This window comes from Sprattus sprattus, assembly GCF_963457725.1.
Source record: "Sprattus sprattus genome assembly, chromosome: 3".
NCBI classification, from domain to species: Eukaryota; Metazoa; Chordata; class Actinopteri; order Clupeiformes; family Clupeidae; genus Sprattus; species Sprattus sprattus.
In genome coordinates, this window is record NC_137922.1 from 28,990,495 (window position 1) to 29,016,250 (window position 25,756).

Below are 25,756 nucleotides of genomic sequence, written 5' to 3' on the forward strand. Positions count from 1 at the left end.
AAATAAGAGGTAGAATGAAACTTACTTGCAAAAATTATTTTGGCTTTGTTTGTTGGAACACCCTTTACATTGTAAGCCCATTTCCGAGCAAGCTTGCATGCCGTCTCTCCACCCTCAACACCTGGGGAATAAAGCAATAAAGTTACCCATTACAAACATGTAGTAAAATGATAAAATTATTACATTTATCAGGGGTGCAAACTCATCAGGGATGAAAAAGGTGACAACGGCGCAAAACCCCTAGAGGGGTCCGGGGCATGCTTCCTGGGGAATATATATTATATATGATAGGTGACTATTCACCCTTATTACCTCAGGACTCCGGAGCCCCGGACAAGCCCCCAAATATGATAGGTGAAAATTCACCCTAATTACCTCCGTAGCTGCATATAAGTATATTTATTAGACAGACAGACAACAACAATTGCAATCAGGCTCCCCTCCCAGCACAAGGCTGAAAGTCAAGCAATGATAAACCCAGTGTTTCCCCTACAATGATATTAGGGTGGCGCCCCGCCACCCCAACGGCCCCGCCCGCCCCCCCTGGAAGCTCAAGATAATTGTGATTTAAAATGAATATAGCGCCAGATCACAAAATAAGTCATTTAAGGTTACCTTTACCATAAAACATGTAAAATTATACTTATTTTTTAAGTAAAACTGCTTATCCTAACCCCTAATCCTGAAGTATAATTGTTGAATACTGTTACTGTAAGATGTTATATTGACTGCTGTCATTAAAAGAAACACATGAACATCATAATTCATTTAAGTTCCCCCCCCCCCCCAAGCTGTAAACCTAGGGGAAACACTGAAACCCATCGCAAAAGGTTTATATAGACAGAAGTTTAGCTTTCAGCAGGGATCTATTGATATTAGGGATCACCCTGAGAGACACGCCAGTTGACAGTGTTGAGTCCATCCGCTTCCTGGGCACCATCATCTCCCAGGACCTCAAGTGGGAGCTAAACATCAACTCCCTCACCAAAAAGGCACATCAGAGGATGTACTTCCTGCGGCAGCTGAAGAAATTCAACCTGCCAAAGGCAATGATGTTGAACTTTTACACCTCCATCATTGAGTCCATCCTCACCTCCTCCATCACCATCTGGTACGCTGCTGCCACTGCCAAGGACAAAGGCAGACTGCAGCTTGTCATTCGTTCAGTGGAGAAGGTTATTGGCTGCAATTTGCCATCTCTTCAGGACCTGTATGGATCCAGGACCCTGAGGCGTGCGGGGAAGATAATGGCCGACCCCTCCCACCCTGGTCACAAACTCTTTGTGACCCTAATACACCTGTCTATTACGGCACCGAGGCAACTACCAGAAGACTCAGAATAAAAAGCGTGCCTGCCGTGAAATTATACCCCTCCCCCAACAAACTATTTTTATTGCAGATCCACACGAATCACACAAATGACCAATTTTGAATAAAAAACTGCGAATTTCGACGAAAGGTGACGAGTTTGCAACCCTGACATTTATGATGCATTTGTTAAATGCCCCTCAGAGCACACTCTGAAATTGTATGTAAATTCAGAGTGCTGTTGGAAATGTCAATCATAGTGTCACACTCTCTGGGGCAGTTGTACTAACATATTAGTGCCCGTTTCAGGAGTCATTTCGTGTCAGTGTGCATAAAAACACGGCATGGTATGTGCAAACACACCACACATGGCTTAAACTGTATTCTGCCTGCTGCAGGAGTGCAGCATGACAAGGTGCGCTTTTATGACTTTGTTCGTACTTTAATTTGCATTTTTTTTGTCTTGCCATTGCTTTTCCGCTTGTTCCACACTATTGCATTTGTAGGGCCAATAGTTTTCCGCGTCAAAAAAAAGCAAATTCCGTGTCACGTTTTTGGTAATTCCGTGATTCCGCGTCAAAAAAAAAAAAACAGCCGTATAATGCCTTTCCGCACGTTAACTGTATGAAAAACTCTGTTGACAGTGATGTTGCCTAGCAACGCTGTTTTTGCGTGCGTGTGCAGCACCCTCAAGTTCAGTTTGTCGCTAAGTAGTTGACCATACTGTGCCTTATACATTTCCAATGCGTAAATCATCATTGTTTGACCTGTATGTGAGGCATTATGTGCATACTTAATGAAAGTAAGGGTTTTCATGAAGTTGCTTCTGTGATATATCGTGTATTAAATACCAAATTTTGGGCTACCTGCTCGTGCTATTAGTAGTGATTAGCATGATGCTAAGCGGAGATTTAGCTATGTTCTGTTCTTATGTTGATACGCTGTAATAAAGATGGGTTCAATCCTGTTAAGATTTCGACTGGATGAGATATGAATAGGTGCGTTTCCATCCCATGTCTTAATGCGCATTATCTCTATGCGAATATTTAATCCTGGTTGGAAACGCGTGCGTATCGCATTAACTTCCCCAATGCGCATAGAAATTCGATTCGCCAGAGGAAGGTGGATTTACTAGTTATTCGAATTTAGTTAATGCCCTTAACGTAGATGGAAACAGTTTATTCGAGCGATTCGCGTATTTTGTGAATTTGTTTATGTTCGGAGTTGGACTGTAGACTACGTCCTGTTGCAGTGACAGACAACCGTGCTGCTGTCTGCCACGAATGTGATGTTCCTCTACTGCTTCTCAAACTGCCAGCTAATACACCACACCTCATGCAGCATATGCACTTGCTGTTATATACTATAATATATCTATGGTTGCTGTTTGTTGTTTCCCTTGAACATCATCATCATTACCTAGTTTATTGTAGGCTAACTGATTAAGTTGATTTACGTGCAAACTACGTGGACATGTTATCTCCCCACACGTACTTTTTTTGTTGTTGTTGTAAATTATAGTTTTTTTGTTTTGTGATCATTGATTTTATTCTATCTAACACCTGCGGACCTGGTGTGCGCGGTTGTTTCGGTTCGCAATCTCTTGCACCTCGACCATGTATGGTAACTAAATATATTTCTTTGCACTCGGATGGCAAAGCATACTGCATATAAACATCTTTGTACAGTGGTACGTTTCGCCCACAACACGGTATTCCGCGCATGTTGCAAGTTTGTAAAGTGCAATTGCAATGCGCTCGTCGGTGGGGACAGGCTTTCGGCAGCAAATACTTTCAGGCCACACAGCAGGGCCTATCCGTTGCACAATTCTTGAAATCCTGACCTGGTCAGCCTGAAGTTTTCGACCCACAGCTGGTCAGTGAAGTGGGCCTTCACCAAATTAAAAGAATCACTAGACCGTGCTCGTTCCCAGATGTACGGACATCTGCGGGGAACGGAATTCGCTGCTATGTGAGTTTGTAAAACATGTTAAAACCGTATACGCCTTCTCCTTCTAGCAACTATATTCAAAACAACTCAAATGCTACAGCAAGTCCCGACGGCAGAGAGGAGGGCGTCCATTCAAGCATGCACAAAACTCTTCCTCCAAATTAGACTAAAGACTCGGGTGAATGGAAACGGTCGCTGATGCGCATTTGTTTTATGCGAATCGTCCGTGAATGCGAATCGTTAATGCGAACGAGCTGAATGGAAACGCACCTAGTGAGATCCATGTTGCCTAGTGTAATGTCCACTATTATATGTATCTAGTAATATTAGTTGTGTAATTGTTATTGTGTAGCAATAACTCATGGTAATGTAATTCAGTGCAGTGCTAATTAGTCCCAAGACTGCTTGGTAACTCAGTGAATAATACGTGCCCTTCTTAGATTGTTGTTTGACAGCCATCAACACAACAGAAGACTTAACATTTTTAGTTTTTAATGTGATTGGGAAGATGAGCAAATGAACGTGAGTGCGTGACTACCGTTGAAAAGGGGGGCGTGGCCGGAGCAGAGTTCAGCGCAGACGTGACATTTTCTGACTGCTTTTGTTCTTTAATTAATGTTTGTTCATTGTTGCGATCTTTGTTGTGTTTATTTGAAAGAAATTCAGTCTTACAGGGTGAAATACAGGGGGTTTTGGGCGATTTTGATGCACAAAATGATATTTCCGTTTGAAAAGTTGCAATTCCGTTTTCAGTGGTCCATTCCGTTTCAGATGGTCCATTCCGAGTATTCCGTCCGTTTTCGCGGAAAACTATTGGCCCTACATTTGCCTATTATAGCTGCACAAATAGTCAGACCATTTTTGAGAGGAGCACAATAAGTATAGTTCTCTGTTTGATGACATCTTATTGGCATGTATATATGTTCCTGATTCCTTTTAATGTTGGTCAGCGGTTCCATGATTCCATTCAATTGCGCCTGTGATAACATATAGTCTGCCGGTTTCAATTGAATTTTAATGACATCAATGTATTAAGGCCTACCGTTTAAAGACAGGGAAAGTACAATGAATGAATGAATGAACCTTGCTGTGTTTAAACTCCTTACCGGTGTTCATGGGCAGAACTTTGTCATAGCCAAACAAGGTGGTGATGAATTCTTCATAGGCTCCCAGAACGTCGTTGTAGAAAGCACGGGATGTTAGGGTTAATTTGGAAGCCTGGGCATTGAGTGCAGCAATGATCTTAGGGTGACAGTGGCCCTGGTTCACTGCACTGTATGCACTCAGAAAGTCATAGTACCTGCGGCCCTCAACATCCCAGAGGTAAATACCTGAAAGACAAAAAGGGAACATAGTGTATTTCTGAGACATCTGTTTATTCATCATCTCATCTGGCCATTTTTTTGCAAAAACAGGCAAAACTAATCCAGACAATCCACATTTTGAATTCAAACAGCAAAACTGAAAGCCAAAACTAATTAAGGTAATTCTCATTTAGTTAACACAAGAGTAGAAAAGGGTTTATTGTTTTCTAATTTCATCATTCTAACTATTAATAATAGGACCAAAATCTCACAAACTGATGATTTCCTAGTCATCACTCATACTACTGTATACACATATATTTAAGTTTTCCAACACAATTCCATTTGATTACATGATTAGCATTTGATCATCTTTTTTTCAGTGTGCGTAGAAATAGCAACATATTGCAAAGCGGTAGCATTGGGGAACAAATTAAAAAGTTTGGCCTACAAGCTAAGTTGGCCATGCACAGTTGCCATGCCAACTGTAGTCATGTCAAGGGCATGGTTGTTAACACTCCTAGAAAGTTTTATGGCAATTTACCAAAGATTAGCTGATATATGGCATCATTTCCTTGTATGGGAAGTCTCGCCTCTCTACTTCCGGCCAATTTGTTTTTGCCTCCAGTATCGGTCTGGCAAATTGTATATGCCAGGTTTGTGGGGACTGCAAGGATCCTTGGAGCCAATCACAAACTGGCTATTGGCTACCTGGCTATGACCTGGCACGCCATTGGCGGATTTAAACTAACCACGACTACGTAACAAAAGCGACGGCAAACAGAGATTGAAAACATTCTACATGGAGGCCTCCGAAGCACAGCAAAACTTTGATACGGCTCTCACGACTGTCTTGGATGATTTCAACAGCAAGTTTTCTTTGAAAACAGAACAGAAACTTGCCCTGGAACAATTCATACAGAAAAAATATGTGTTTGCTTTATTACCGATCGTTGTATCGTTCTATAGTATCGTTGGTCTGATTGGTTAAAGGAGTGTCCAAATACGTGACTGAAGTGAACTGCCATTGCGTAGTTCGCCAGACTAACTGAGCAAATAAAATGCAGTGAAGGGGGCGGGGAATTCCCAGACAAATCATTTCCAGCTTAGTGTCGATATATACAGCCGCGGAAAAAATTAAGAGACCACTTCAAAATTATCAGTTTCTCTGGTTTTACTATTTATTGGTATGTGTTAAAGTAAAATGTACATTTCTGTTTTATTCTATAACCTACTGGCAACATTCCTACCAAATTTCAAATAAAAATATTGTCATTTAGATCATTTATTTGCAGAAAAATGACAATTGGTCAAAATAGCAAAAAAGATGCAGTGTCTTCAGATCTCGAATAATGCCAAGAAAACAAGCTCATATTCATTTTTAAACTACACAATACTAATGCTTTAACTTAGGAAGAGTTCAGAAATCAATATTTGGTGGAATAACCTTGATTTAAAATCACAACTTTCATGTGTCTTGGCATGCTCTCCACCAGTCTTTCACATTGCCGTCGGGTGACTTTATGCTACTCCTGGCGCAAGAATTCAAGCAGCTCGGCTTCTTTTCATGGCTTGTGACCATCCATCTTCCTCTTGATCACATTTCAGACTTTTTTTAATGGGATTCAGGTCTCGAAATTGGGCTGGCAATGACAGGGTCCTGATCTGGTGGTACTCCATTCACACCTTTACTGGCCTGGCTGTGTGGCATGGAGCATTGCCCTGCTGGAAAAAACACTTCTCAGAGTTGGGGAACATTGTCAGAGCAAAAGGAAGCAAGTTTTTCTTCCGGGACAACGTTGTACTTTGCCTGGCTGAGGTTTGTAAAAGACCATAAGGATTGAACCAAAGCTGACTGGAGGTCCTTAAGTTCGTCTTCTCTGATGAGTCCGATTTTCAGCTTTGCCCAACACATGGTCGTCTGATGGTTAGACTGAGACCTGGAGAGGCCTACAAGCCACAGAGTCTTGCACCTACTGTGAAATTGGACTCATCAGAGAAGACGAACTTAGAGACCTCCAGTCAGCTTTGGTTCAATCCTTATGGTCTTTTACAAACCTCAGCCAGGCAAAGTACAACGTTGTCCCGGAAGAAAAACTTGCTTCCTTTTGCTCTGACAATGTTCCCCAACTCTGAGAAGTGTTTTTTCCAGCAGGGTAATGCTCCATGCCACACAGCCAGGCCAGTAAAGGTGTGGATGGAGTACCACCAGATCAGGACCCTGTCATTGCCAGCCCAATTTCGAGACCTGAATCCCATTAAAAAAAACTCTGAAATGTGATCAAGAGGAAGATGGATGGTCACAAGCCATGAAAAGAAGCCGAGCTGCTTGAATTCTTGCGCCAGGAGTAGCATAAAGTCACCCGACGGCAATGTGAAAGACTGGTGGAGAGCATGCCAAGACACATGAAAGTTGTGATTTTAAATCAAGGTTATTCCACCAAATATTGATTTCTGAACTCTTCCTAAGTTAAAGCATTAGTATTGTGTAGTTTAAAAATGAATATGAGCTTGTTTTCTTTGCATTATTCGAGATCTGAAGACACTATTGCTATTGCTATTTTGACCAATTGTCATTTTTCTGCAAATAAATTATCTAAATGACAATATTTTTATTTGAAATTTGGTAGGAATGTTGCCAGTAGGTTATAGAATAAAACAAAAATGTAAATTTTACTTTAACACATACCAATAAATAGTAAAACCAGAGAAACTGATAATTTTGAAGTGGTCTCTTAATTTTTTCCGCGGCTGTATATAGGAATTACTAAATTATAACATAACTTCCTGTTCTGCACTTTCACTGTTGCCGATGTCGCTGCCCTATGCCGAGGACCGACCCTTGCGGAACACCACAGGAGACAGGGAGCTGTCTGGACTTGCAACTTCCCAGTGAGACATATTCAGTTCTGCCAGAAAGGTAGGACTGAAACCACTTGAGTGCAGAGTCTGATAGTCCAATGGTGGTGTGGAGGCGCTCTAGCAGGATAGTGTGGTCCACTGTGTCAAATGCAGCAGTCAGGTCCAGGAGGATGAGGAGTGAGGGTGATTCTGCATCGGCTGTCATCAGCAGGTCATTTGTCACCCTGAGCAAAGCTGTTTCAGTGCTGTGGGCTGAACGAAATCCTGATTGAAATTTTTCAAACAAGTTGTTGTGTTTGAGGTGGTCCTGAAGTTGAGAAGCAACTACCTTCTTTAACACCTTGGACAGAAAGGCAAGGTTTGAGATAGGCCTGTAGTTGGGGCTAGAACCTCCGGGTCCAGGGTGGGCTTCTTAAGAAGGGGACGGATGACAGCAACCTTGAGGGCAGGTGGGACACAGCCAGACTGAAGGGAAAGGTTAACGATTTTGGTGATGAAAGGACTGAGAGTGGGGATGTGTGACTTGAGCAGAGCAGTGGGAATGGGGTCCAGGGTACAGGTACACAATCTAATTTTTCTGAGGATTTCTTCAAAATGGCTCTCCCCAACCTCAGCGAGATGTAGAGGAGACAGCACACTCGCAGATGAGGCGTTGGTGTCATAGGGAAGCAGAGCCGGGGAGCTTGACATCTGAGAGCGAATGTCGTTGACCTTGGATCTGAAAAAGTCAATGAAGCTGTTGCATTGCTCCTCTGTAGCCTCAGTTGAAGAGGATGGTTGTGGCTTCAGGAGATGATTTATGGTGGTAAAAAGCTGTTTAGAGTTGCCAGGGTTTTTATTAATTAAGTTGGAATAGAACTGTGAGCGAGCATCTTTAAGTGAGTTGGAGTAGGCCCTTTGATGTTCACGGAAGGCCAGTTTATGCACAGTCAGCCCAGAGTGTCTGTAGCGTCGTTCCAGGACACGCCCAGCTGTTTTTATTTTCCGCAGCTCATGTGTGAACCAAGGAGCAGAGCGTGAGAAATTGACCTCACGTGTCTTGACAGGGGCATGGAGATCAAAAACACTGCTCAAGGATGTATTATAGAGCTCCACTAATTCATCCACTGATGCAGAGGGTGGGCAGGTGATGAGCTGGAGATCCATGGTCATGGTGGCTGAGTCAATGCTTTTCCAGTTCCGGAAAGACATTTGACGCTTAGGTCTAATAGTAGGCAGCTTAAAAGTCAAGGCCATTGAGACCACCTTGTGGTCGGACACACCAATATCATACACCTGTAGGTTACTGATGGGAGCAGAGTCAGTGATAACCAGGTCCAGAGTGTGCCCCTTGGTGTGAGTAGGAATCTCAACATGCTGCTGCAGGCCAAGACACTCACGCAAACTCAGAAAATCTGCTGCAAACTGACAGGAGGGGTTGTCAACATGAATATTTAAATCACCAACAATGACAATGTTAGTTGACGTAGTGCAGAGTGAGGTTAGCAGATCACTTATCTCAGGTAGAAAAGCTGGGTAAGGTTTTGGAGGACGGTATATTAGAAGCACTGTCATGGAGTGTGGAGGTTTGCATTTGAAGGCCAGGCATTCCATAGACGAAAATTCTATACACATGAGCGAGTGGACATGCATCTCTTTATCTACTACTATCTATTTCCAAATGGCAGGGCTTTCCTAAAAATAAATAAATTCTACTTGGACCTTGGTAGAGTTTTGTTTACAGTGGACTTTCTCCCATGTGGACTCCCTCCTCCCTTAAAGCCACAGGTAATGACAAAGCCTTAAGCATGTGAATAGTTACTCAATAGCTTTTGTCTGATTTTGTCTGATTTGCGTCATATTTTCCTACAGAATAGCCAATAGGCTACTATTTTGCAAGGATTATAGTTGATCTTTCACAGGATATTGCCACAGCATATACAACTGAAGCCAAATCTAACTGAAAGAGGAAATAACACATAGATGCTTTGAAAAATCCACAAATGTGTATAAATACAAGCCACTCATGAACCTACACATTTGCTTAAAACAAGGTATCGGGTTCGTCAAGTTTCTGCTGCCAAACTAAGACAGTAAGTGTGTTTGCTTTAGAATATCTCAGCACCACTTAAAATATGTTAACAGTTGATTTGAGGTTAATTTAAAAATGGCATCTTCACTGTTATTTAACGGTCAAGGTCGGTCAAACTACCTCAAAATTGCCTGCCAGGCCTCAGACTCCAGAGTGTTAAGGACAATACACAAATCTAGACCCAGGCAGGTAACCAATAATAAGAAGGTTACATTCTCACCTTCTCCTCTTTCCAAAGCCACAGGAAGAGGATGGTAATTGTGGGCACCATACTTGTCCTCACGGGCATACAACTCCTGAGGGGTGAGCTGACGTTCTGCATGCTTTATGCTAGAGGCAGTAGCGGACGCTGTGTGGGAACTGAAACGAACACGTGCGATGGTGGGAACAACACGCTGCATCCCATTACTCAGTCTGAGCATCATCTCTCTTATCATGGAGACTGCTGGCCCTGTGGAGGACATAACAATACGAAGCCAATGTTAAAATGTGCAATTCTGTGGAATCAGTTCATACATTACAACTGTGATGTTCATTTATGGGCCATTCTACCGAATTTGTGTAATATGCAGTCCCTCAACAATATAAACTATTTACAAAACAATTAGGCATTTAGGCATAGATCATTTACTAAGAAAGTGTTATGGTCTATATCATTGGTCGGGAACCTATGGCTCGCGAGCCACCACTGGCTCTTTTGCTGACGGCCGGGGCTCTCGGACGAAATGGGTTGGAGAAAAATACGGAGAAAAAAATCAAGTGTAATCAAGGGATCAGCCTAGGCCTAGTAGAAGGCTTAAATAACAGTCAATACTACTTCTATTAGAATGACAAGGCTTCGTGGCAAATACGTTGGTCTATCTGAGTTATTTAATTTAACTTTCCACCTCACTTGACTCCGTAACCATAGCCTGCAAAACATTGTTACATTCGCGGCTGGTTGCCATGCCAATATCTAACAAAATCACAGATTTCCCTACATTTCCGTCAACGAGAAAACTTCAATTGTTAAAGTTGATAGGCTAGAGAAAAATATCGAAAAGGAAAAAAACATATTGTGCATCCCTGGTGTTTCTATCGGCGATTTCGAAATAAAGGTTAGCGCCTGACCTCGTCTGGCATCTGGGTGGGCAAGTTCAAATCACTGAACGATCAGCTGGAAGGAATCGCACAGCTTGCGAGCACAAGTGGACTGACATGGGAAAGCTTCCATCTCAAGACGAACTGCTTCTAAAAACTTGGAGAGAACTGCCCATTGCATATTGCACATTGCAATATGTTAGTATTGCTGTGTTATCGTAGCCCGACCTATTATCCCGCAAGCGCTGGTACACGTTACTTAATATTGATTTTGGTGTCATCCAGGATCGCGGATTTCGGAAAACTTAAGTCCCTGCCCAAAAAGGGTATTTAAATTAGCTTTGTAGCAAAAATGGCACATATACGGCGTATTGAAGTGTATAAGATAGTGTTGTTATACTGCGTGTACAAACCAGCCTGATCCAAATAGTAGAATTTTGATTTCGCGACGTTCGGTGTAAATTATTTTTCTTGTTGAGCTCTGTTTCCAACGGCATTTTAAATCGTCGCCAACTTTGTTGCCATTTCGCGACTGTACAAAACAAATTGGAAAATACGGTAGAAATGTTCCCACTGAGAGTCAAACAAGACTTCGTGCATTGTCTACACACCTGTCACTTCTGAAATATGTAAGGTTGATTCATTAAACCATATTTATATTGATAAAAACATATTTGTTAAGCGGATTTTTTTGGTGGCCTGCGGGATAATAGGTCGCGTTACGATACCCATGTTCGGTTCCACTTATGCATGCGAGAAATCTTTCTCTCATATGAAAAATATAAAAACGAAGCTGCGCTCGCGTTTAAACGACGAAAGCCTCAATGCTTGCATGAAGCTTCACCTCACTAAATATGAGCCAGACTACAAGGCCATCAGCAAGTCTATGCAGCACCAGAAGTCGCATTAATCTCTGGTAGGCCTAATGTTCAATTTCGAGTGTTGTGTTGTCAACGTTGTTAACTTCGTGTCGTTGTTACGCTGTAACGTTGTTAACTTCTGTCATTTCCCATTGCCATTTACATTTGAAGTTACTAGTACAATAACTTTTAAAACTAGTAGAACATGTATTTAAAAAACTCTGTTGAATAAAAGTAACTGTTAGTTAAATATCCAAACTTTTTTTTGTCTTTTTGTGGCTCTTCTGAGATTAAAAAAAATATATATATATAGGTAAAAGTGGCTCTCCAGGCAAAAATGGTTCCCGACCCCTTGTCTATATAAACCCAATGCATTAAATAAGATAGTGATAAGCTAAATATATACAAAATCATCATTTATAGGGTACTTTCTATTGGGGAGTAGCTGTCCCCAACCCTGTAAATAACACTTTTCAATTTTTTTGATTTTTTTCAATTATCTAATTTCAAAGATCTTTATGATTGGGTTCAAACAGAACTTGGAATATTTAGATTTATTGTGGGTTTAATTTTTAAATAAATAAACTTTACTCAAAAAGATCATGTCCCCAGTTTTCATGTCACTACCGAAACACAAGAGTTTTAGTCCATTGGCTGAGCCTGTGTTCTAGCCACGACCCTGCATTTTTGACCATGCAGTGAGACTGCATCCCTGTCCCTCACGGTTGAATGGTAAGTAGCTAAATCCCATAGTTTTTGTATAAATGTGTTCCAAAGTCTGAAAATCGAAGTGTAAACTTAAGAATTGTCACTACCGAAACCCACGTTTTCTTCAATTAAGTAAACCTTTTGGGGTTTCATGCAAAATCGTATGTTTGTATGTGTGTACACCTCTTCAAAGATTTGTTTGCCAGCCGTGTGCTTGCTAGAATTCTTTATTTATGCTTAAAGTTAGCTAGAATTGTCACTACCGAAACATATGGTAGTGACCTGATGATTTCGGTAGTGGCAAAATAAAATGGTAAGTAGTTCAATCCCATAATTTAAAAAAAAAAATGTGTTGTGTGGACTAAAGGGCGGCCCAGAGCACCTTTTGGAAGATTTTGGAAGAGAAATGAACATCCATCCAACAGTGCAGTCACTACCGAAACAGTGCAGCACTACCGAAACATTGGATGTTTTGTAAAAAATGAAGTATATTGAGTAATCAACTAAAATGTTATGATACTGATTGGATTAATGTATGTTCAATTTCATCAATCAACAACTCTGGAATCAATATTATCAGTATTTTGCATTTTAAAAAGAAATATTGCATTTAGATTTTGATGAATTGTATAAATTGAACTTGAAAATTTGGTAAAAATTTCATTTTTATGGATTTCATTGTGAAAACCTTCAAGAAATATTTGTAAAAATACTCCTAGAGAAGGGAAGGAAACACAATCTGAACAGGTCTATAATAATACTTCTTTACTATAGTCAATGTGATGTTTCGGTAGTGACAATTTTTGGAAGAGGAAAAACATTGCAACTAGGCATGGGAAGATTCACCGATGCGCATCGGAAAATCGATACGACATGTAAGATGCAGTTGCATCGATTTGCAAACGTCTGCATCGGTAAAAACCGCACATAAACTCGAGATGCATCGTATCAAAATTATCTGCATCTATACAAACCGATTATTATTATAACTTTTTAGAAACGTGTCTCTGAGTTTCAGTTGTGTTTCTATCCCTACCCCTCTAGTCTCTGCTCAAATCTCGGCTCAAGGCTCGCGCGAATAGGCGGGTCCAAACAAACGTGCTTTCGAAAAGAGGCGGCCAGCCAGTCAGATAGCGCAGCATGGAGGAAAACGAAACGGAGGTAGTACATTCGGTTGTGGGCTTTAAGTCTAGGGTATGGAAAGATTTTGGCTTCTACAAACGAGCTCTTTCTTAAAAAGAACTTGAAAAAGACCCATCTGGGTTAAGTGTTTGGATTCACTTGTCTTAATTTCCAGATGGGGAACTGTTACTCCCTTGTTATGGCCATTTGTTCATAATGATAATTACAGTGCATGGAGATAATGAGTATACCCCTTTTGAAAAGTAACATTATGAACTATATTTCAATAAGTAGGCCTACACGTGTTATTTCCAAAATGTGCACTGAGTAAATGGAAAAAATGTCACCTAAGTTACATTATTAACCTTACTTTGCTCATCAGATATTGTATGCACATTTTGGGCATAACATTTACCTATGCACATTTTGGAAATAACTTGTGCTTATTAAAATGTTGTTCAAAATGTTACTTTTCAAATGGGGTGTACTCATCAATGGTGTGCATTGTATATTTTGGGGAAAATGCAATATGTTCCTGTTAATGCTTTCCTATTAGTTTTTATAGTGGATGGAATCTCCTGGCCTGCACCTTTTTGTATTAGCCCATTTTATTTGGTTTACCTCATGTATAAACGTAAAGCACTTTTAAAGGCTTAACTGGAAATCATGCCTTTGTGTAGGGCTTAAATTGTTCTACAACATGCACTAAAGAGAAATCTGAATTTTTGTTAAAGGTTACACTTGTATCCTAAAGTTCCAGAGACCTACTATGAATTACTCTCTAAGTTGTACTTCCTTTGTTTCAAAATAAAAGGCACAGCCAGCTTTAATGCTTCAAGTGCCATAACTTGAACTATGTATTCCATGGTGTACTTTTCTTCTGGATTGCATCGCATCGTATTGTATCGTATCGTATCGCACTGGATCGCATTGTTTTAAAATTAGATCGTACTGTATCGCACCGGATCGCAGGAGGTAGGAGAATCGTATCGTATCACTGGTAATTCCATGAATCGTGAATGTATCAAATCGTTGGTAGTGTATCGAGATGTGTATCGTATCGCCTTGATGGTGAAGATTCCCATCCCTAATTGCAACACATTCTGAAAATACAATATACAAATTGACTGTTCTTTTACTAGATATGTGTACTTTAGATATGGTACAATATACATACGGACAAAGTTTTGGGAATAAAACATTAAAAAATTCAAAACATTTCCGACCTGACTTTGCACCAATTCGGTAGAATGGCCCTTATACTAATTTATTTCTGGCCCGACTGGCCTATTGTAGTAAAAATGTGTAAAACAAAGTCAAGCACACTGTCTTTCCTGCAGGTCACGTATTGCACCAAGCTTTCAGTCTGAACCTTGACAGGGTATAAATTGTTTAAGAACAGGCCTATTTACGGTCCATTCCTACCTTTACTCGATCAGATTGATTAGTGCATTGGCCAATCAAATAATAAAGTGCTCATATAGAAGATAAACAATATCACACTATGTTGGTTGATTTTTTTTTTTTACCAAAGACATTCATAGGAACAGGCTTAAATTGCGTGCCACTGGCGCACATTCTATCCCAAAAGGAAGTTGGAATAACTCCTCAAACTTCAAGTACCGTAATTCCCGGACTATTAAGCGCACCTGAATGTAAGCCGCACCCACTGAATTAAAACAAAATACTTATTTTGAACATAAATAAGCCGCACTTGTCTATAAGCCCAGGTTCCTACCGGTACATTGAAAACAAATTAACTTTACACAGGCTTTAACGAAACTCGGCATGACAAGAACAGTTAGTAGGCATGCAACGTATTCAATTTTACAAATATATAGCTTATTATAAGTGCTAAAGTGAACAATCGAGGATAAGTTAACACGCAGAAAGTGATGTTGCTCAAGAGCAGGATGATGACGATTTGGTTAAAAAGGTGGCACCTCTGTTTGGAACCGGTTTGAGTTCAAAATATCCGATCTCGACCATAAAAGAATAAAAGACAGTTGTGTCGCCGTGTTGTTTTAGCCAAAGGTGTAAGCACAAGCAACGTAAAACCATCATTCAATTGGCAGCTCGAACATTGTCTATTGTTTATCATATTTCATATTATCATTTTCACACACATAGGTAAGGTACATACAGTTGGCAGCTGCTAGCTTGTGATGAACTCGTATTAATATGTGTGAATATGAACTATTTCATACGAAGTTGCACAGGCACCCTGAGGGCTTATACCCCTTCCCATTATAATTGTATGAGTTAAATCGAGGATACTAGATGACTAGCTATCGTTTTATGCAACTGTAACTCTTCCATTTAAATCGTTTATGCTGAGGTTATTTAAAGTTCCCTTAGCTAGCACAGCAATTCGATAACCAGTAACAACCAGGAAACACAACTTAAGCTGCAGAGTTTAATTTTTCAAAATCATCTCACCATTGAAAAAGCAGTCTTGGGTTCTACGTGATTACAACCACTTGTGGAATGTTAAATGGCTTCACATAGATATAAACATACCTAAGAGAAATAATGGGAAATCGATAGAGCAAGGGCTCACTCTGATATCAATGTAATGTTAGCGAATATTGCTCATGCTTTAGACTCCGCTCTTCGTCTAAAGCCAAATCTATTCTTGAGGTTCCAACATTTTTCAAAAGCAAGTTGGTTTTAAATGTGAGTAAGTTATTTTCTGTCCCGTCGTTTGAAGCATACCTGTGAGCTCCGGCATTGATCTTCCATTATTTAACATTCACGTTTCGATTTAAAGTCCAGTTTCAGGCTCACACACGCCCCCCTCATTTAGGCAGAGTTACTGTTTGCCTCCCCTCAGGCATTAAGCTTGTGAAAGTGGGAAAAATCCATAAATAAGCCGCGTCATTGTATAAGCCGCAAGGTTCAACGCGTGAGAAAAAAGTAGCGGCTTATAGTCCGGGAATTACGGTAGTTCGTCAATAGTAGGGTTGCAAATCAAAAAGGATTTTCTTGATTGACAGTCAAGTAATCAATAATTAAACGATTATTCCTTCACACCCCGCCACTCAAAAAAAAATTATATTGAAAACAAAGGCCAATTTGTAGGTCATTTCAGAATGTCAGAGAGCAAATGTCCAGCTCCCCGACAGCAAAGCAGGCTAATTAACTCAAGACTACGTACAAGTTTAACTATTTACTGAATCTCAGACAAATGCAAATACACTACAGTAACACTGGACAATCCATACAGAAGAAGGCATAGACTAAGCTGGGGACACTGGGCACATGCCCACACCACTTTTGACACCTGAAAATAACATTTCACTTCAATACATAGAACGCCTCTCAAACAATGGGCTTAAATCACCAGTGGCTAGATGATAATCAAATTGATACACAAAAACAAGTTTGTGTGTCACGTTTCGTAAAGCAAGTCTAAGTTTTAGGCTACAATGTAATGCAATCAGATGTAATAATCTTTGTAAAGTGCATTAAGTAAGCTGTTCATCGAAAATACTTGCTTTTCTATCGAATATCAGAAACTTTCCCTTCCTGCCATTATTATTAAAATGCTCTAAGTGTTACTGCCATTGAAAATTGTTTGGTTTGCCGAGTCCCAATAAAAGAAAATGTCTATCATGTCCAGCATACATGATGCTTCATAACTGAAATATCAGTGGACTTAACTCTGTGTTGTGTAGATAATTTTGCTTTGTTTGTTTTTACGTCATTGTAGTGATTTTTTTATTAACAGTGAGTTGTGCTTGCCTGGTCAGTGGTGAAATGTGCAAAGAAGCAGTCACTGCACCTGTTGCTAACTTTGATAATTAATATTTGAACCCTGCAATGCTAAATCAGGAATTTAACCATTGTTAACCATGACACTGGTAAGCATTTCATCCCTAACAGACACGCACCTTTGGCATTTTGATAAACTCTCGCAACCACCTAGTTCCCATGCATGCACTGCCTAGCTCAGTTTCCCTGACAAATTGTCAGCAGTATTTCGAACGGACAATCGGACATGTTTCTGTGAGTAGCAGACAATAGGAGAGTAGATAATCGGGTGTACCGTGTATTTGAGAATTAATGGCCTGTTATATAATCCCAGATAATGGGGTGTATCTGAGGGTTAATGGCCTGTTCTATAATCCCAGATAATGGGGTGTATCTGAGGGGTTAACGGCCTATTATATAATCCCAGATAATGGGGTGTATCTGAGGGGTTAACGGCCTATTATATAATCCCAGATAATGGGGTGTATCTGAGGGTTAACGGCCTGTTATACAATCCCAGATCCTCCTGTATTTGTACCCGGTGTGGGGGCCTGCCTGAAGTCATCAGTTGCCATGGTGCCCTTGCCAGGGAACAGGTATTCCTCAATTGATCAATTGGTACCTTGGATTGGTGGCACAATGTCTCGCCTCTCCTCTTATCTGTCTGCCCATTGGTCCAGTGTGTGTCCTCAGACATGACTATTTATTATTATTATTATTATTATTATTATTATTAATAATAATAATAATAATATCAGTATTATCATTTTTATTATTAATAATAATAATAATGATAAACAATTAATAAGTATTGCTGTTGGTGTTTTGTTCTAAGGTAGATTATATTGTGTGTCTAATGAATTTCACAAATGCTTTTATTAGAATTGACTGTTAAATATCAATTATTAGACATATAAACTATCAATATACATCAGTGTACAATTACACATAACATTTGCCATAATGCAATACAATATAATGTATATAATATAATGATCATAAAGGAATCACTTGTGAGCATTCTCAAAAAGGACACAGCTCCTCACACTGTAGTCTCCATTTTGAATCTATCCACATTAACACAAGCATGGTGATTCACAAGGCACTTCTGGTCTGCATCCAGCATTTTCTTCAGCTCCCCACACAGTGAGGATGATGTTGTACTATGGGCTGGAGGCCAGATAACCCACATTGGCCTTCAATCCCAGATTGAGTCCTCCTCATTCAACATCAGATCTGCTGTTGCTGTCCTCCATAGGGTAGCCTCTTCCTCTGATTGTAGAACACCAGCTCTGGCCCTAAGCATATGTTAAACACAGGGCAAAGATAATTACTGAGAAATAATTATTGGGGAAAATATTATAATTAGGTTTTGAGAAAACATTGTATTTATTATGCAACCGGAAACAGTACACTGAATAAATGTATGATTAAAGTTTAGACCTAATACTCAACTTTTATAACTTTACCTTTTATAAATTCAACCACATTAAAGCATAAATCAGATAATGAAATTCAAATACACAATGGAATGGGTGGCAGTCAGGCAAAAACCAGCAGACCACAGAAATAAACTTACCTGAAGAGAGTTTCCAGCTGGTTTAATCCTCTTTGGAGCCGACACCTGTTGCACCTCTCAGTTCTCTCATGTCCGATTCAATTTGATCCCATTCGTTCTCTTTGATATGCTGTTCAGTTATCTTCTTTAAAATCGCATTTTGCCAGGCTACCAGCAATGTGCCTCTTTTATTGGGACTTAATAACCCAGCGCGTAGGAGTAACGCCCCTACTCTGCATTTGAAAACCCCTGTGAGCCATCATCAAATAAGCCGGTAGAAGAAAATATAATATAATATACCATCAAAAAAAGGTGGGTTCCTGAAAAATAAATACAGCCACCAAACAAGTTTTGACGCACATTTACTTTGTCCTAAAACTCCTGTATACACCTCTTTTAACGCAGCGCGAGTTGTGATAGTCAACTGTACCATAGTCAACTGTACCAAGGTAGCCAATTCATCCTTCCTTCTGTGTGGCTCTTCCATATGATTTGTCAATGTGCCTCTGGATGGGATACAAGACTCTAGCCACACGGAAACCTTCACCATCAGCTGTAGTTAGTGGCATCATGCCATTAAAGATTGTATCATATCACATATTCTTTTTAAGATTTTGTTAGCTTGCTTGTCATTGCAATTTCTCCTAGCCAATGCAAAAGTAATGGAACTGTAACTGGAATTTTGGAAGGTAAGGTTAGATTTAAATGGTACACAAGGACTTCTAGTTGTATTAACTAGTGATGCACCGATGCCATTTTTTGGCACCGATACCGATACCTGGCTGTGCAGTATCGGCCGATACCGATACCACTCTGTTTGAAATTTGATTTTTTTTTTTTTTTATCAATGGTTTGGTCCCATGTTTAATACTAGTGTAACAGTAAGAAAGTCAAATTACATTTCTTGACAGTTTCAGCACTTCAGACATAACTGAGGACTAGTCCTCTATAATTGATGGTTTACCTTACTGAGCAGCACTGTGGCTTTTCTGATTTTGAACACAATAGAGTTAAAGTTTGGTCAGATTTATTTATTTTTTCTTTCCCTGTATTGTTTCTTTGTGTGTTTGTTTTGTTTGGGGACCAAACCATTGATAAAAAAAATAAATAAATAAATAAAAATAAATAAAGTATCTGCACTATTTGTTGGTACTCGCCGATACCGATACCACGGTTTTAGTGCAACACTAGTATTAACCCTAAACACAGTGTCACAGTGGTTACAATGCACATTTCCATTTGCCAAGAGATGCCAATTCCGCCCTTCAAAGGACTGTTAAACAAATACTATGTGCTGCACGTCAGAAACAGATCTGCATGGTCCATGCACACACTGTCCTACATCAGCACACACTGATGTTGTTTGACTGTTATTATTTCTCTTCAATTAAATGATTCAGAACTACTTTCTGCACATTTCTGTTACCATTTGAGGTTTTAGAAGTGCCATCTCTTGCAAAAAAAAATTATCTTCACACATTTAGCAACAGCAATAACACTATTTTAGTAAAACAAATAATGAATTAATTATTACGACAGTTATGAAATCAAAGCGAGCGGTGTACACCAATGCCATATTTCTGCACTGTGAAGAGGGAAAACCCAGATACTCAAAGTTTGTAAAGATTGACAGGTTGTTAGAATTCATTTTAAGGATTAGGCATAAGTGAAGGTGGGCCATTAGGATAAGGATTATACAGAATGACTACAGAAGGGTCAAATGATAAATTACATTTTATGAATAAAATAAAGGACAAAAGTGCATGATAGAATTATATTGCTCTTGGGAAGCAAAAAAAGGTTTGATATGTTTGTAACATATAAATAAGCTAACAAGATCCTTTTTTCTATTCAAACTGTGTTTTCCATCTCCAAAAGAGTAAGTACATGGAATTTCACTAGAGATACAATACCTTAGTTTTTTTTTTTCAAGTTATTACAACATAGTTTAAATTCAGTGTATACAGTGCCGCTTGAAAGTATGTGAACCCTTTGAGCAGTTAAGAGTTTTCTGTTGTTTTACCATAAATGGTGTCATTTATGTCCCTTGCCGGCGGCCCACCCCCCAAAAAAGGCTAGGGTCGGCAGGTTTTTTAGGGTTGGTCGGGAAACACATCTTTTTCCCTAGGCCTTACCACATGTTGTACCTTTCCTTATGGTCTACACTTTTGAAATTGTAAGTGGACCCCAACCAAAATAGCTTGGTGTCGGCGTCAGGTCATAATTGAAAAAGCAGGCTGATCATTTTTGTATGATATTAAAGGACGTGGTGGATGGTAAAGACAATACATTTGAACAAATCTGAGACGATGAGGCGGTCAAGGCGGTTTGAACTAATGTGGAATCACCCTTATGGGATTTCTCTTTCCATGTACTTAACATGACGTTTTAAATACACAGGTGTTGGGAACAATATCATAACGGGTATGTTCCTTTAATTTACCCAAAACACCACTGCAAATTTCACCATTCAATTACATTGAAAACAGAAATGAATTAAAACAGGTGGCCATAACTCAGCACTATGGCCATTCAAGCACTAAACTGAAGCACATGTTTAAATGACAGACATTCAGAGGACATGTTTTGAGCACCGTGGGCTGGGGTCACTCTTGCCACCGTGGGCAGGTTCACTCTTCTCTGCCTCTTCTCCTTGATCTAGCCTCATTCATATCGCTCTTACTCATTTTGGGTGTGCTTTTAGGTTGGTTTGGTTTTATTGGCAACAATTATACACTTAGCAACTTCGCAACCATTTAATTTGAGGGAGTTGTCATTATGTTGTTACAACCAACTTGGGTTTCTACCATAGATTGAATTTGGTGTATGATAGAGAAATTTAATGAGGACATTGTTCATGTATTTTAATCTGCTTGCTTATCCTGTTTGCTACTAGCCCTACTCTCTTGCTGAGGCAAACCACCTGCTTTTGTACTGAGTCATGCATACCGTTCTTCTTTCAAGGACATGTTCTGAGATCACTGTTGTAACTTCTGTAGCAATGGGATGGGAAAATAACACCCACACACTGACGATGGCTTAGGCCGAAACGCATCTGTGAATAAACTGGTCGAAATGAAATAGTAATGAGACAAGCTTGAAAGTGCGTTTTTTTCTACTTTAAGTTAACAATCTTTCACTCAACCCAAAATCGCCTTTATTTTGGAAGTCGAGTGCGCAAAAAAATCGAAAAATAACGCCCCTTGTCTGCTCATGAAAAGCTGCGCCCAACTTTTCATTGAAGTTTGTTCATGATATTTGGTTGTGACACTTCACTCTTTTGCAAAAGATAAAGCGCTGAAATTCTGATTGCTGGTCTCTGTCTTATTAATATTAATGTCTTAATTTAATGTATATAATAGTTCATATTGTGAATACCAGAGTGAATACCAACAGGAGAATACACTGTGTAACATTGGCAGAGAATTTTGGAAAATTTCACTTGTGCGCTACCCACATAATCAGCTGTGCTGTTCATCCCACAAATGCATGTTCCTTACAAGTTGGAAATTCGTAAAGAAGGTTAATGGTTAACTTAAGATGTGACTGATTTATTAACAGTTGGCAGGTCATACCGTTTTTCATAACCATATTGTACTATCTATCTAGGCTTAAAAAAAAATACAAAAATCATTCACAGAAGTTTACCCCACCCCCCAGTCCCCTCTCTCAGCCCCTTGTTATCATTTTTTAAGATTATGCAGTTGGTGGAAGTTATACTCTAATAAAACTGGATTGAAAATATTTCCTTTGATCACCACTTTTTAAACAGTAATGTACATACATCGGATGGCTATCCTCATCACCAAGCAAAAGACCCACAGCCTCAAGGAATCATTTCACAGAATATTATTTAAACTGCACAGATTATAAAGGACATGGCAATCACACACCGTAGTATTTCTCCCACCCTTCTACACAATACATTCTGAAAAAATAGGCACCAACCTAGGCCTTACTCAATGGCAGATCACTGACCTGATTTCAAACTGCTACTAGATCGCAATAGGCCAAACAGTAGCTACACCCACACACACCCCCTTCCAGACATCTAAAAGCTATATTAAGACACGTTTGCAGCCAGATGATAAAAAACACACACACACACACACGTTTATATTATATTCAATCATCCACATGAGCCGTAATGACATTAGGCTACAGCAAAAGGCTTACCTGTAGCTCTTTTTGGAAGGCTATTTTGAATTGCTTTTTGAAAAAATTTAAGTTGTATTTGTTGGTTTTTAATATAATTATATTTGAGGTTTCTATATAAAATTTGCAGAAATTGTTCCTTTTTAACATTTTCAGCACGTTTAAACAATCTCGCAATAATACTGTAATACTAAATCAAGATTATAGACACATTTTTATACCGTTAGGCATTTGATTATGTAGTTACTTTAAAGCAGCAATAAGTAGTTCTGTTCCAAAACTAGCAAGCCAACTACCTACTACTAATGTAAGCTTCCCAACACACTAACAGGTGTCTTTTGACAGTACACTGCAAAAATGCTTTTCTAACCTAGTGTTATTACTCTTATATTGAGATGAAAAAATCTAGTTGGTCTTGTTTCTAGCTAAATTGAACTTACCTAGTGCTCTTTGGTAAGGTTATTTTTGCCTATTTCAAGCAAATATTAATTATTTTAAGAAACCTTAACAAGCCAAATTTGCTTAACGCACTGGCAGCCAAATTTGCTTGTTTTAAGCAAAATCTGCATTTTTGCAGTGTATAACTTGCAATATCATGGCTGTGTAAGCTTTTCTTCCATTTTTGCCGGGTGTTCCAGCTCGGAACACAGAACTACATAGTGCATATCCTGGATGGCTACAGGGAATATCACAGGTGTTTATCCGTCCTTCACATCTCTATATGCTGTATATATACACCTCAAAAAGTGTCGAATTGTTGCATAGAGTTGCTTTAATAGAATGGTATAAAGACAAGTGACTGGATAGCCTACTAGCTGGCCACACGCCCACTCAAAGCGAAGCACATCTTTACTTCACACTCCAAATTTCCATACGCCATCCATATAATCTATAATATCAGTAACACGTTTAGAACAAACGTAGCATGCTAGTTATTCTATACAAATGTATATTTTGCTTTAACTGTACTTTCAGCGATGCTGGTGAATGGCTGTTGAGCTCAAATGTCAACAACCTATAAATTGATAATCTTGCTAGCTAACCTTTAACGTTAGCTTGTGATAGTAACTTTCCTCAAGTACGCGAGGAAAACAAATTTAATGTTTGCCACAATGAAAGAGTCCATACACCCGATTCCATTTAAACAGATTATGGGAAACGTTAGTAGTTGGCGAGATAATTTGAACACAGGTGTTCATTTGTCCACCATAGGGACGAACTAGCTAGCTGACGTGCTGATAAACTTTAGAGTGGCGACCATTCGCAGTGTATATAACCTATAACTTGTTGGCGTGTTGTCCTAGCATAGCGTCAGCTATGCGAGTCCACATGTCTGAATTAGCTAACATGCTAACGTGAAACAAGATTGACAAGGCACTGACAACGCAATGTCAAGTTTAAATAACATTACGTTAACTTGGTGGTTGTCTAGCTCAAGTTTACATTTCAAATTAAATCAACAGTAACCTTGCTGTATAACTACTAATTTTCAATTAAGTTAATGTTACCGTTTGCAACACTGACGTTCTAAACAACAGTAACGCTGTCATCAATGTGACGTTAGCGAGTTCATTGACACCAACTTACAAGACAAACTACGGTCATGTTAACATCTCTTGGCAAATGCTCCAGTTTAAAGCCTACTACCTGTAAAACAAATGAATCAACGTTAGTTAACGTTGTTACCTCAATGAGTTCTTCGTGCACCACTAGCCGGTGAAGAGTCATGAATCTTTCTATGGGCAGGTTGATTGTTGCGCGTGGACGTGCGCTTATCTGGTAGTCCTGCGTCATGACGCCCTGCAGACCCAGCATCCCGTCATCAATATGTAGCCTACATCCCAAACAGTTTTTTTTTTTGCATGATTCCGCTGTCCTCGTTTATTTTGTCTTCCAGCTCCTTCCCCGGAAATCGATCCAAGACTGTCATGACGACGGGTGTCTCATTTCGTGAAGGCATAGCCAGTCAGACCATAGACATATATAGACATCTATATATATCTGCGTCAGACGCTCTCGGGTGAAATGCTCTCAGAGGCCTTTTTCTACTGACTAAAGTGCTGCACGGTTTTTATCCACCTGTCGCTACACGCACTTTTTGTATAACACCCAGTGTAGCACTTTCTGCATGGAGGTTAAGATCATATTCGACTGGTCGCTTAAGTGCTGCACTGGGCCAAATCGTGCATGTTTTTTATTCGATTTCTGTCTACATGATTTTTACTTTATCTATTGTAGGATGTAGGCACAGGCAGAAGGCAACGGACTTTGGACTCGGCAACCAAAATTATAGCACCTGTGTCTATACTGTTCAGAGCTCAGAGTCTGTCTCAGTCAGTTCCACTATATTCCCACTATCCATTTCCCTCAGGATGAATAATGAATCTGTTTCACTCTCACCTGTCACTCATCTGACATGCTGAACATGTGTGATTGCAAAGGAAATATGTATAACATGTATACAAAAATATATACACTACCGTTCAAAAGTTTGGGGTCACCCAGACAATTTCGTGTTTTCCATGAAAACTCACACTTTTATGTATCAACTGAGTTTCAAAATGAATAGAAGATATAGTCAAGACATTGACAAGGTTAGGAAAAATAGATTGTTATTTGAAATATAAATTTTGTTCTTCAAATTTTGCATTCGTCAAAGAATACTCCATTTGCAGCAATGCAAACTTTTGGCATTCTAGCTGTTCATTTGTTGAGGTAATCTGTAAAAATGTCACCCCACGCTTCCTGAAGCACCTCCCAAGTTGGATTGGCTTGATGGGCACTTCTTGTGTACCATAGAGTCAAACTGCTCCCACAACATGCTCATTGGGGTTGAGATCTGGTGACTGCGCTGGCCACAACATTACAGACAGCAGCTGCCTGCTTCTTCCCTAAATAGTTCTTGCATAATTTGGAGGTGTGCTTTGGGTCATTGTCCTGTTGTAGGGGGAAATTGGCTCCAATCAAGCGCTGTCAACAGGGTATGGCATGGTGTTGCAAAATGGTGTAATAGCCTTCATTATTT

The 25,756-nt window shown here is 39.6% G+C and overlaps 1 protein-coding gene across 1 annotated transcript in view; it reads right to left on the minus strand.

Annotated features, from left to right (window-relative positions):
• oat (ornithine aminotransferase) overlaps nt 1–24,563 on the minus strand; it is a 55,620-nt gene extending 31,057 nt beyond the window's left edge. Inside the window, exons 1-4 of the mRNA XM_080834940.1 lie at nt 24,418–24,563; nt 9,716–9,946; nt 4,365–4,589; nt 26–121 (exon numbers count right to left, since the gene is read on the minus strand). Of these exons, the coding sequence (XP_080691066.1) occupies nt 26–121; nt 4,365–4,589; nt 9,716–9,932 (538 nt within the window). The 5' untranslated portion in view covers nt 9,933–9,946; nt 24,418–24,563. The remainder of the gene's footprint in view (nt 1–25; nt 122–4,364; nt 4,590–9,715; nt 9,947–24,417) is intronic.
• Between the last annotated feature and the right edge of the window lie 1,193 nt (nt 24,564–25,756).